Below are 12,159 nucleotides of genomic sequence, written 5' to 3' on the forward strand. Positions count from 1 at the left end.
AAGATGCTAAGATGATGAGGCTACTTCAGCCCAGGCAAAGATAAAACAGAAATGTAAGATGACTCTCCGCCCTGGGATAAAGTTAAAAAAGAACTCAGTTTCAACTTTAAGAGGAGTTTCTGTTTGGAGTTTGATTTTGTTCTTTGAGCACACGCAACAATAACTAATTTCCCAAATGTATCTTACAAAACAGCTTCAGGCCGCCGCAGCACCATTTAATTAAGCTCTAATTAAGACAACAAGGATTTAGTATCCTCCTATCACTTCACTTGACGATGAATGCTAAGTAACAGAACACCTCTGGAGAGTGTTGGAGTGATTAAGTGTGATTGGTTTGTAACCACTACTTCAGTTAAGAGAAAGCTGTGTTGTAGTGTAATAAATGGGTATGAGTGAAAGGATAGCAGAGCAACTTCGACCTACAGCATACACCTATTTAAGTTACATTAAGTTAGGTTTCTGTCATAGTGTGAAGTAAATTGCATTCTTGGGTTAAAATAGGATGTTTGAATAAGCTTAGCAAGGACTGTTAGCAATACGTAACAAAAACACTTTGGTTTTTAGCTTTGAGTAATGGAAAACATAAGCTTCATGTCACAGAAATAGCTTCAGATATTAAGTTGTAAGCTAAAAGTAATGAAAACAACGATACTAAATAGTTTTTATGATATTAGAAATATAAATGTTAGCTTAATGTGTCGAAAACTGCTACATTTTCTTTGCTTAAGGTACTTAACAGTGAATTCTTGACAGTAAAGCTATTATCCCGCCTCGCACAGTGACCCGGATGTACAATGCTAACTGCAATAAACAAACGCTCATTTTTCACTTACTTATAGCTATTCTTTCAATTATTTTCTTATTAATGCAGTCATTTGAACTTTTAAAGAGAAAATAAACACATTTTCTCTATTTTTCTAGAACGAATACATTATCATAACCACATTAAACCGACATGACTGTGTACTACGCAGTTAAAAACAACTGCGCAATCACGGAGTCTTCGCGTTCGTTTACACATCTTCTGAATTAGCCAACATCTTATCGGGAAACAATTACCAAATGTTTTTTTTATTACTTATTCAATATTGTATACGGTATTTACCTTACCTAGGAGAGAAAAGTGTTGATGAAAGAACAGGAGAGTCGCTCATGTTTCTGTCAATCGCGCTGTACCCCACCGAGGCATTACGTACAGATCACAGAGCAATCGAGCTTCAGTAGAATGATCAAAATAACAACCTAGCTTCCTGTCTTTTTTTATCACTAAGTGTGAACACTCTATAACAACTGCTAGTGCACAGCACAGCACTGAATTACGCTGTATATAAGAGAAATGTATGACTGAATGAAATGAGATAGATTAGTCATGTCTGACACCTCAGCCTGGCACAGTAAGAATACAGAAATCAGAAAATGTTAGCTAGAAGTGAAAAGAAATGGTTAATATTGTAGTGGAAACAGTATCTGGAGGGGAGTCAGATACTATATGATGCAATAAAACGCTGAGCTGCCTCAGTAGTTGTTAAAAGGGCTGAGTGAGCACCAATGCTCTCCTTGAAGTAAAGAATACACGGATCATATACATGAAACACACTAACTCAAAGGGAATGTGCACACTGAGAGGATCCATACACGCGTCAAGTCACATTCTGTCACAGGTATGCTAAATGAAAGACATCAAATGCACAGCAAGCCTGTTCTGAGTCTTTTCTTCCTTCTACCTGTGAATCAAATGATCCTGATATCCACAAGCTCATGACGTATTTATGAGACTCTCATGCAAATATGCAGATATTCCTCCAAAGCGTGCAGCTGGTCATAAATATGAGCCTGCCGCTTACAGAAGAAGGTGAGATGGGCTGTGTGCCTCCACTGGTTCCGAGAGATCGGCTTCATCCCCGGGCATTAAGAGTTAATTTATCGCTTGTGCAATTCAAATTCACCCCGGCTGTCACACTTATCTCTGTCAAGCGCTTGTGCTGCCACTGCCTCACGTCCTGATGTATGCTTCCTATTTAATTCCCATCTCTCCGTTATGGATGACAGGAAATAATTCATGGTGCTGAAATGCTGTCATCGACAAGGACAGATATCAATATTAATGCAAGATATCAATATTAAAGTTTGTGGAGATGAGTTTTCCAGGAACAGGGGTTAAGTTTCTGCAGCTGGACTCTTGGAATCATGGGAGATGGTTGCCTGAAATAAAACAGGAAGTGACAAGCTGAAGCTCCAATACTGCCATTGATTTGTTTTCCAGAGGTGATTTCAAAACAGATTTGAATGTTCGGTCTGTGAGTCAGGGTGGCACTCAAAAATCGACTTTTCTTGATGTTTGTGAACAAAACGTTCAAATCGTCGCTCAAGGATGAAGATTAATGGCTTGTGTGCTTTTGATGGTTGAACTGCGTTGATATTGCCCAGACATATTTTCTCTATTTTGTGTATTTTGGGGAAAGTGTGAAGTTTAGAAAATCGAAAGGAGGCTTGTACTGTACAGATTGTCCCTAAGCTGTGTCTGTCATTACCATGACCCCTGACCTGTTGACTGAAGTAGCCTGTCAAGTCGCTCCCAAATGTGCTAGTGGAGACTTTGGCGCTTGAGGGGGAAGGAACTCAGTGTTCTGTCCTGGAGGATAGTTTCTGCTGTGAGAAAGAAAAGAGACAAATGCAGTTTCTAAATGGCTAAAAGAACATGATAAAATTCAGCAAATTTCTCCCCAAAGCACGCAGAACATCCCAGCCTCCAATCAGGAAGCAGAAGAAATCTGTGTTTCCTCAGGCTCAAGGTGAAAGCCACTCACACATCGAGCCGTCGTTCTGATTTTGAGGAAGGCGTCAGCGCCGTGATGCATCCCAGCCTCCCCGTGATGGCACTTCTCCTGGAGGATTGTACGTCGGGTTCCCAGCTGCTCTCAATCAGCCCCTCTTTCTCTCACCTTGGTGCAAAAACGCCTGCACAGATGGCAGATTGCACACCGCCAATTTGCTCAGCGGTTATTTTCTCTGAAAAGCTGAATTCTCCACGCAGCACAGGACAGGTCATGAGGAGGTCATGCTGACTGCAAGAACACATTGAGGGCAGAAGAAAAATGAATATGCAGACGCTTATTTAACAAATCTGCCTTTAGCTTTAACACATCTAACCACGCTACAACGCCAAATCAAGGTCTTCTCCGTGCCCTGGTAGTTTCTTCTTCCTTCTCTAGGCTCCACAGCCCGCCCTCCGACGCTTTGTTTTGAAATCTGAGTGTTCCCAATTGTCTCGCTCTCCGCCTTGCTCGTTATGAGGTTCATTTAACCACAAGCCTCGGAATAATCACTCGCTTTTCATTTTCCCCGAGCTTTAGCCTTTTAAGCGCTCCACCACTGGCTTGTTTGGCCAATTACAGAGCAGACTTTCTATTACTCAGCATATTGTATCAAATTGCATATGCCATAGGGGGTGATCAGAGGAATGCAAAACACAGCACTGAGGATAAGACGCTGTGAATAACAATTATTTCACTTGCGTACCACTGGGCAGGCTACGCTTGCTCATTTTTTGGAAGAAAGAGTAAAAGATAACACACTTGGTAAGAAAAGAAACCGGTAAAACAAACTGACGCTGAAACAAAACCATCTCAATTAAATTCTCTGCTGTCCTAGAAAGAGACCAAAAAGGAGTGTTTGACGTAAAAGCTCCAGATGGGAATAGTTTTGTTATGGAGAAATCATAATAGCAACGCTGTTTTTTTTATTCTGCTCCCACAAGATTTTCACTGCATAAAAACAAGAAAAAAATGTTCGAGGAAGAAGCCTCACCACAAGTGCTTCCAACATTTTTATGTTTGTCTTCGCAAGAACTTAGCAGGAGGCGCTTTTTCATTTCTTCTCTGCCAAATCTCGCAGGAGTGGTGCTGCTGCGCCGTTGGATGGTGATGATGCCTGGAAGAAAAAGTCCAAAACTCAAGAAAAACTGAACACAAGCACCTGTAAGCACATGTACACATAAGGGATCGTATAGTTGAGGATACTGCTGATTAGAGTTTAATCAATCAGAAAGGAAAGATGTGATCAGACCTGGCTCATTTCACACCCTGCAAACAGAAGAACACGCCAGACAAGACATAACAGAGCAGGAACAGCCACTTCACTGCCAATAACACAGATGCTAATTCTGGTTTAATACAGACTGCAGGAAAACTGTTTATCACAAACACTCCAACACCTGCACCAGAAAGAGCACAGCCATGTTGTTTCCTGATCCACTCAGCGCTGGCCCCTCCGCTGACATGTTGAGAGCTGGGACCTGCGTCAACCTGAGCGCAGCTGCTGCCGCCGAACGAATGGCGATCCTAATGAGACACTTTCATTCCAACTGCTCATGTTTCCCAACAGGCGTCTCCGAGTGTAACCTGGTTTCTTATTTATCAATATCAAAGTAATGTGGATAACATCAAGTCAAAAGCAAACTTTTCACATCGATTCTTGTAATAAACACAATTCTAGTCTTATAAAAGCGCTTTATTGAATCTCAAGTAATTGAAAAGAAGAAAGCACTCCAAAATGTAATATTTTTTCTCAGTACACGCTGCGCTCGCAGTACATCTGTTCTCAATCATGTTCAAGTAATAGAAAATATAATAGTCTGCAGCCTGCTCACAGCACGGCCTGAGACAAATAACTGCACATTACACATTAACAGGAGTAACATTCACTTGGGAATGCAAGCAGCTGATGTCTTCACACAGTTCAGGTCCTTTTTGGAGGTTTCCCTCCCAGGCTGCAAAGATCTGTGGATCTGTGGTAAGAAAATATGTCTGAATCTACAGAAATAACAGAGGCAAACAGGTACGGTTGTTAATACTTCTTTTCCCGCTGCTCTCCTAAAGGCTGATGAACACAGTGCACGTTATTCAACCTGTTTGAATGAGTCACTGCGAACTCACCGTGGTCGTCACAAAGCTGCTGCCAGCGCCAGACAGTGCATCCGACACTTTAACACCTTTTTTTTTTTTTTTTCAGAAAAATACTACAAGTGAAAAAATAAAATGAGGAACATTCATAATAAGAGCTTGTGGAAGCGAACGGCTGGGTTTAAAGAACTGTGTTGGCATCTCTGTAATCTGCAGTCGAGTAATGGGGACAGTTTGTGTCTTGTATAAATAAGTGCTTGAACACAAGCCTCTAAGCATCCTGTCTTGTATTTTCCTATAAAATCATAGAGCTGCTGGCAATAACAAACAACCGGCTGAACATTTGGCACATTTTTGGAGAGCATATTCCCCAGTTTGTGCCTTTTTAGTGAGTCTGAGTTGAGTACCTCTCAAAAACACCTTGGAGGGAGGGTGGATGAAGACAGAGGAGTTCGCTTTGGCCTTGCACTACAGAGACTCCTGGCAAAGCAATCAGTACCTGGTCGATACAGCTTCTTTAGCTCAGTGCTACGTGCTGAAAAGTACTCGCCAAAGCCAAAAGTGAAAGAAGAAAGGGATAACCGACCCCCCATTGCCAAGTTCTGCTAACACTTCAGGTGTTTCTTGCTGGTCATGTCGTTCCAAATGCGGTGCATCTCCTCTGGGGAGATCTGGTGGACGGTGACCACTCGGCGGTACCTGCAGAGGCTGTACGCCATCTTCCAGTGGTTGAAACCGCTGTTCTGAAACGGATGGATTCCCAGTTTGCGTAGACACACGCCTACGTACACGTCCTCCAGGTGCAGCAGCCTGGTGTGTAAGGACGTCTTGTATATGAGCTCGGCAACATCAGCTGAGAAGATGTACCCTGTGCCGGAGCAGAACGGAGGGTACTTGCTCTCAGGGTACAGATCCCTTGGCATGTACCACTTGCTGCGCATGTCCCTTATTGGCCCGCCGTTGATGACGTAGCCCGTGAAGTACCTCCTCCTTGGCTTTGTTGCTGGTTTCAAGAGGTTGAATATGAGGTTCTCCATGTTCACAAAGATGTCACTGTCCGTCTTGAGGACGTATTGCGCCTTAGAGCAAAACGTGGCAACCCATCGCATGCCCATCAGCGTCTTGAGTGTCAAGTTGTGGTATGAGTCAATAAAATCCTCCACGACAATGTCATGAAAGATCTGACTCTCCTGCTCCACCATCTGGTTGAGGACAGGATCAGTGCTGCGTCCTAACAGAAACAGCGTAACCAGGCGAACGTCCGTGAAGGTGCTCTCGTCACCCCATGTCTCACGAATAGCCTGGCGGGCGTCGAATTCCTTGTGAGTGGTGCTGATGAGGCTGACGAGGAAGGGCGGCTCCGCCTCGCACTTCTTCTCCTCGTTGATGATGTAGCCGAAGTCGTGGGGGTTGAGCGAGCGCGTTCGGATGTTGTTGAACGTGGCGTTCTTGTTCACCTTGGGCAGTTTGCGTAAGGGGATCGTCATCTGTCCCACGTAGGAAGTGGAGGGACGGGACAGACTCAGGTACCACAGAGCGCTGGCCCAGCAAACCACTGTCAGCAAGTACAAGCAGGAGACCTTAGAAGGCATCGCTGGTCACTTGGCTGTTGTTACCAGCGGCAGCAGGGTCGGAAACCTTGAGGCCACGCCTCCATTGGTCGTCTCAGATCTGGCGGCGCAGCTTGAGGCTGCCTCCGCAACACGGCTGACATCAATTTCAGATAATGGGGCTCTTTAGAGTCGTGTTGGAGTAGAGCCACAGCAGAGGTTTCCCATCATGCTTCTGTCCTTATTGAGTCCCATGGTAGCTGGATGGGATGGTTTATCTGGAAGAGAAAGAGGAAAAGCAGGCGGATCAGCACCTTTGAACACACCCTTATCTTCCTCTTCTTAGAGAAGAAATGTGACGTATTCAACAGTATCTGGCTCCTCCTGTTCATTCCAGCTCATAACATCAGTCTGGTCGCCGAGCAGGCGGCACACTCAGTTACTCTATCTCTCCATCACTGCCTCTGATAAGAGCTCTGTGGTCTGAAGAAAGTGAATATCCTGAGTAGCTCCCTCCATTGATAGGGCCTGCTCTGCTTTGGCTCCCTACACTTTGCTGTTTGCTGTTTATCTCCTTCTTATCCCCCTCTGGACCAGACAGAGCCTGGCGAATCAGAGCCACTCCGGCAGTCTGAGAGGAAGAGGGGAAGGAGGAGGAGGAGGGGAAGGATCAGAGCAGGGAAGGTGAAACTTTCTCGAGGGGAGCGATTAATATCCGCTTCTCTAGCTCTCCTGCTCGCACTCACAGTCTACCTCAACAATGAACCTCACGTCAACGGTCAGACTCCGGCATCTGGATTTCACGACTCCTTCATTATCAGCAAGACTTCTGCTCTCATTGGGCGCCATGTACAATCCACTTCCTGTTTCGTTAAGCAATGATGGATGGCCAAATCGCAGTAATCCTTCCTTGCAAACACTTTTATTCACAACTTAATCTCTTCTGACGCAGCAGCAGCATCAGTCCTGTTATTCTTCCTGGGAAGTACATTTTTGTTTTGAGCGTGCATAACTGATGATGAAAGGAAGTGGCTCAGATCCTATTAGAGATACTGAAATGTGCGAAGTTGCTGCTCTGTTTCAAGATGGAGCCGCCGAGATAAAAAGCGGCTCACTCTCTTATCAGGCGCCAGATTCTGTCGCTTCTTGCTTCTTTTCATCAGGACTTTTTCTGTTTTGCCTCCTCCTCCTCCTCCCTTTTCTGCTATCTCTTCCAATCCCTCGCTCCCTCTCCTAAAGCAGAGTCATCAATCTCATGGTCCAGTAGAATCCATCTCATCATGGCCGCTTTTCCACACCTCCTCCCTCTCAATCACACTCTCCCTCTCCACTTCGCTGGGTGCTTGATCCATCTTTATATGTCTCACTACCTCCCTCCCTTGCCGCTCTTCGTCTCAATCTCTGTCCTTTATTGTTTTTGTCTCGGGGACTCATCATCACACAACCCTTGTTCTTTCTTCATTCCAACCTGAGCAACCTCCACTTTTCTTATTTTGCCAAAGAGACTTTTTTTCTACCCGCGTCTGCGTTTCATCTCCCCAAATCTCTCCTCCAACTTATTGACGGCATCTATCGCCTTTACTCTCCCTGAAGCCACTCAATCTCAACTCCCTGCACTCCTCCTCGCCTTTCTCCTCCGGATAAAATCACCAATTCATCATGTTCACCTTCTCTGCCTGACCTCGTTTCCCCTTGCATCCTGTTTTCACATCGGCGTCTCTTCAACTCTTTCATTTCCTGCGGTGGGTCTATTGGTTTTGTAATCCTCCCAAAACTACCGTACGATCATTTCGCTAAAGCCCGGGATAACTGATATCCTCATCGAGCCATGCACCTCACGAAATCATGAGGCCCAACTTCCCCTCAGAGCAAATTGAAAGATGGCTGTATCCTTTCATGCTGTGGTGTCACTTTGAATTACATTAGCACCGCTGCTGAATATGTTACACTTCAGACAGAATATCAAGGCACGGGATCATGGCTTTAGACTACAGGGATGCAGCTCTCGCAGTGAGGAAGACTTGCTAATAACTGTTAATTTGTGGTCAGCAGAACACTAATTAAGAGTGGCCTGAGCAGACCTCACAGTCCGCTGAATCCCAGCATGGAGAGGGTGTCAGTTTGTTGCTGGATGAAGGACCAAAGTAGACGTCTCTGACTTAGATTCTTGTGCAGTAATTGTGAGTTTTGCTTTCTATGCTCAACCCTGTAAAGCGTAACCCGTCAAAAAATAACCACAATATTCCATTTCTAGGGGGGAAATGAGATGTTTATCAACCCTTCTAACAAAATACACAAATATATTGCAACATCATTTTTGTTTATGATGTATTTTTTGCATCACATTTGATGAAGTGGGTGGTTTTGGCAACTTTTTCAGTAAAGTTTTTATGAATATGCAAAAAATACTTACTTTAAAAATGAGCAGCAGTTTAGAAGTTATTCTAAACGCAACTTCTTGCGAATTAGCAAAGATTTTCCTGAAAGTGTGTGAATGATTTTATTAGAGCATGCGTTTTGAAAAGGGGCTGGCTACATACCTCTACAGCTGCTTGTAGAGGTATGATCATCCTCAAGGGGGCAGAGTACATTGATCAGGTCATATAGAACATGTTTTAAAGAAAACTATTATCATGTTGAAGAGAAAGAGACCTTTGAAACTCATGTTTGGATGTGATACTTGAGCAATAGATGGTTACTGGGTTAGTGACTGCCCTCCTTGTGGTCGAATTGTTTCGTAAGACGTGCTAATACAAGCTAAAGTGCCCTATTTTAAGGCTAAAAGAAGTGTTAAAGTGCCTGCGCTATAGTTCTCTCTTGGGAGGCTATATATGTGTACTAAAGCATCTTCTAGGGAGCCTAAATGTGCACTAAAGAGAGCTCTTATGAGCCAAAATATGTGCTTAAGTGCCCTCTTAGGAGCAGTAAACTGCCTTAAAGTGCTACAACTTGTACTAATGTGTCCATTAAGGGGCAAAAAAACACGTGCTACAATGCCCTCTCTAGGAGCCAAAATGCCTTAATAAAGAGCCCTTTTTGGGAACCAAAATGCTTGCTTTAGAGCCCTCTTCGGGAGCCAAAATGTGCACTAAACTGCCCTCTTTGGAAAACCAAAATGCCAGATTAAGAGCCCTCTCAAGGAGCCAAAATGCCTGATTAAGAGCCCTCTTTGGGAGCCAAAATGTGCGCTAAACTGCCCTCTTTGGAAAACCACAATGCCAGATTAAGAGCCCTCTCATGGAGTCAAAATCCCTGATTAAGAGCCCTCTTTGGGAGCCAAAATGTGCGCTAAAGTGCCCTCTTTGGAAACCAAAATGCCTGCCTAAGAGCCCTCTTTGGGAGCCAAAATGTCTGATTAAGAGCCTTCTTTGGGAGCCAAAATGCCTGCTTTAGAGCCCTTTTTGGGAGCCAGAATGCCTGCTTTAAAGCCTTCTTTCAAAGTCAAAATGCCTGTTTGAGAGCCCTCTTTAGGAGCCAAAATGTGGGCTAAACTGCCCTCTTTGGGAGCCAAAGCACGCGCATAAGTGCCCTCTTTGAGAGGCTATAATCTCGAAAAAATGCCTTCCTTGGGAGCCAGATGTGGGCTAAATTGCCCTCTTTAGGAGCCAAAATGCGTGCTTTAGAGCCCTTTTTGAGAGCCAAAATGCGGGCTAAATCACCATCTTTGATGGCAAAAGCATCTGCATAAGTGCCCTCTTGAGAGGCTTGAATGGGTGGTAAACTGCCTTCTTTGTAGCAGAAATGTGGGCTAAAGTGCCTTCCTGTGAGGCCAAACGGCGTGCTAAATTTCCCTCTTGGGAGTCAAAATGTGTGGTAAATTGTCCCCTTTTTATTTTATTTTTGGCCCTACCCTCTAAAAGTTTACTACTTCATATATTTCTGCATAATGTTTTGGTTTACCATCCTGGCTGCTTGTGAGGGTAATCTGTACAGATAGTCTCCAGAAGCACTGCTTCAGCGTCTCCTTCAGCTCTACTGTAGATCAAAATAATGACCCCTCTGCTGATAAAAGGCCGGTGAAACATGCCAATGATAGAGTAACTCAGAAATATCACCGAGCAGTAAAAACAGGCATTAAGGTGTAAAAAGGTGAGAGGGAGGAAAAGCATGAAAAGGTGTTATAATTACAGTTATTATTAACACTCCATTCACCGGGCTTACTGCTAATGAGCTGCTAATCTGAGCCAGTTGTCATGACAGCGCTGTGACAGGCCGTAGGGGGAGAAGGAAAGGGAAAGAGAGAGCAGGAAGAGAGTGTTCAGTCTGCAGCATGGTGGCACTGCGTGCTGAGGAACGCAACCCCCTTGAGGAAGTCAATTTAGCAGCTTGGTAGCAAGCTCTGGTGGCGCTCCATTACACCTCACACTGATACAAGACGCCATATTATGATCACCTTTGTGTGGATCTGAACGTAGTCACGAGGGATCAAACATTCACACAGGTCAGGAAGGGAAGTGAAGTGCTTCAATCACAGTGTTGTTTGTCTTCCAATCAGATGTAAGCATTCCCTGCATGTGTGCGTGTGTTTTACAGCATTGTGGAGTTGGACGACACCACCTTGGGCTTTGTTATCGCCTGCGTCTTATTGATGAAACGATGAACCAGTCGGAAGAAGACTCCGGGAATTAGCGGATAAATTTGGAGGAAGCGAAACAGGCATGCTGAAAGGGAGAGTGGTGGAATTGATGAGGCAAAGGCCTCAGGGCTGGGCTTCAATGGAAACTTATTGAATTCACTCATCCAGATCTAATCCTTTCAAATCCCTGATCAAATCAAGGTCTGGAAAGTTCTGCAAGTGGGCAAAGTTATAAATAACCAAACTCAAAGGCATGTCTGTACTTTTTATCGGCTGAGGAGGCAAAAATGATTCAGTGATCAGCAGAAGTCATTAAAATTTTAATGTATCTATCAGTGTTTGATGGAAAAGAACAGGTGCAGGATGTTTAGTTTTAACAGTCTGGTTTTATGAGGCGCTTCGTCAAATACTGGTGCTGTTTGAAGATGATGGAATAAAAATATTTATCAGGATTTAGGAGTCAAAAGGAACCAACCTTGGAGTGTCTGATGATGATCGTCTTTAGCACCAGTTAGACCAGCTGTGAAAGCGAGGTCGTTCTCGTCCTCAGAGCTCTGGGGTGTTGTTGTCTCCTCGATTTAGGGGCATTTTTTGGCGCTCCAGGTTAGCTGCTATCTCCTGCTTCATCTACTTTGAGTTAAACGCTGCCTGCTGGAAGTCGCACACATAAAACATTCCTAAAAAGCCACCACCTGTCCTGTCCTTGGAGCCTCCTCTTTATCAGAGGCGAGGAAAGGAAATGCAGACGTTCTGAGGGTTAGCTTGAAGGTGGGATTTCCATTTCAGCACCTCGTTATCATACATCAAAGAAATCAACGTAGATCCCCCTGTCGAGTAGTATTTCTGCTAGTGGCCGAGGTCACAGGAGCTTGAATCATCTACCCTGCTGTCTTAACAGTCATGTGACCTCTGTAAGCCGGTGCGAAACGCTAGAAGGCAACAGAGATGTGGGAGTTTGAGTCTGGTCTAATGTTGCTCTTGGTAATTGATGGCAGTCATTAGTGCAGCGCTGGCTGACCTTGCTTGTGGGGGGGATGACTGTGTGTTGGTGAGTCACTCAGGGAGGGAGTAGAGAGAACAAAAAATAGAGAAATAAATAAAGAAAAGGCCGTGCAGATGTGTGTCTGAGAGG

General features: G+C 44.4%; 1 protein-coding gene across 1 annotated transcript in view; it reads right to left on the minus strand.

Moving 5' to 3' along the window:
- Window positions 1–4,530: 4,530 nt before the first annotated feature.
- The window catches only part of LOC141785978 (beta-1,3-galactosyltransferase 1-like), an 82,212-nt gene continuing 74,583 nt past the window's right edge, over window positions 4,531–12,159 (minus strand). The window contains exon 5 of the mRNA XM_074664643.1: window positions 4,531–6,729. Coding sequence (XP_074520744.1) covers window positions 5,507–6,493 — 987 coding nt within the window. The 5' untranslated portion in view covers window positions 6,494–6,729 and the 3' untranslated portion in view covers window positions 4,531–5,506. The remainder of the gene's footprint in view (window positions 6,730–12,159) is intronic.

The sequence above is a fragment of the Halichoeres trimaculatus genome, unplaced genomic scaffold (genome assembly GCF_033239565.1).
Source record: "Halichoeres trimaculatus isolate MK-OKI-2021-1 unplaced genomic scaffold, fHalTri1.1 fHalTri1_scaffold_24, whole genome shotgun sequence".
Classification (NCBI taxonomy): Eukaryota; Metazoa; Chordata; class Actinopteri; order Labriformes; family Labridae; genus Halichoeres; species Halichoeres trimaculatus.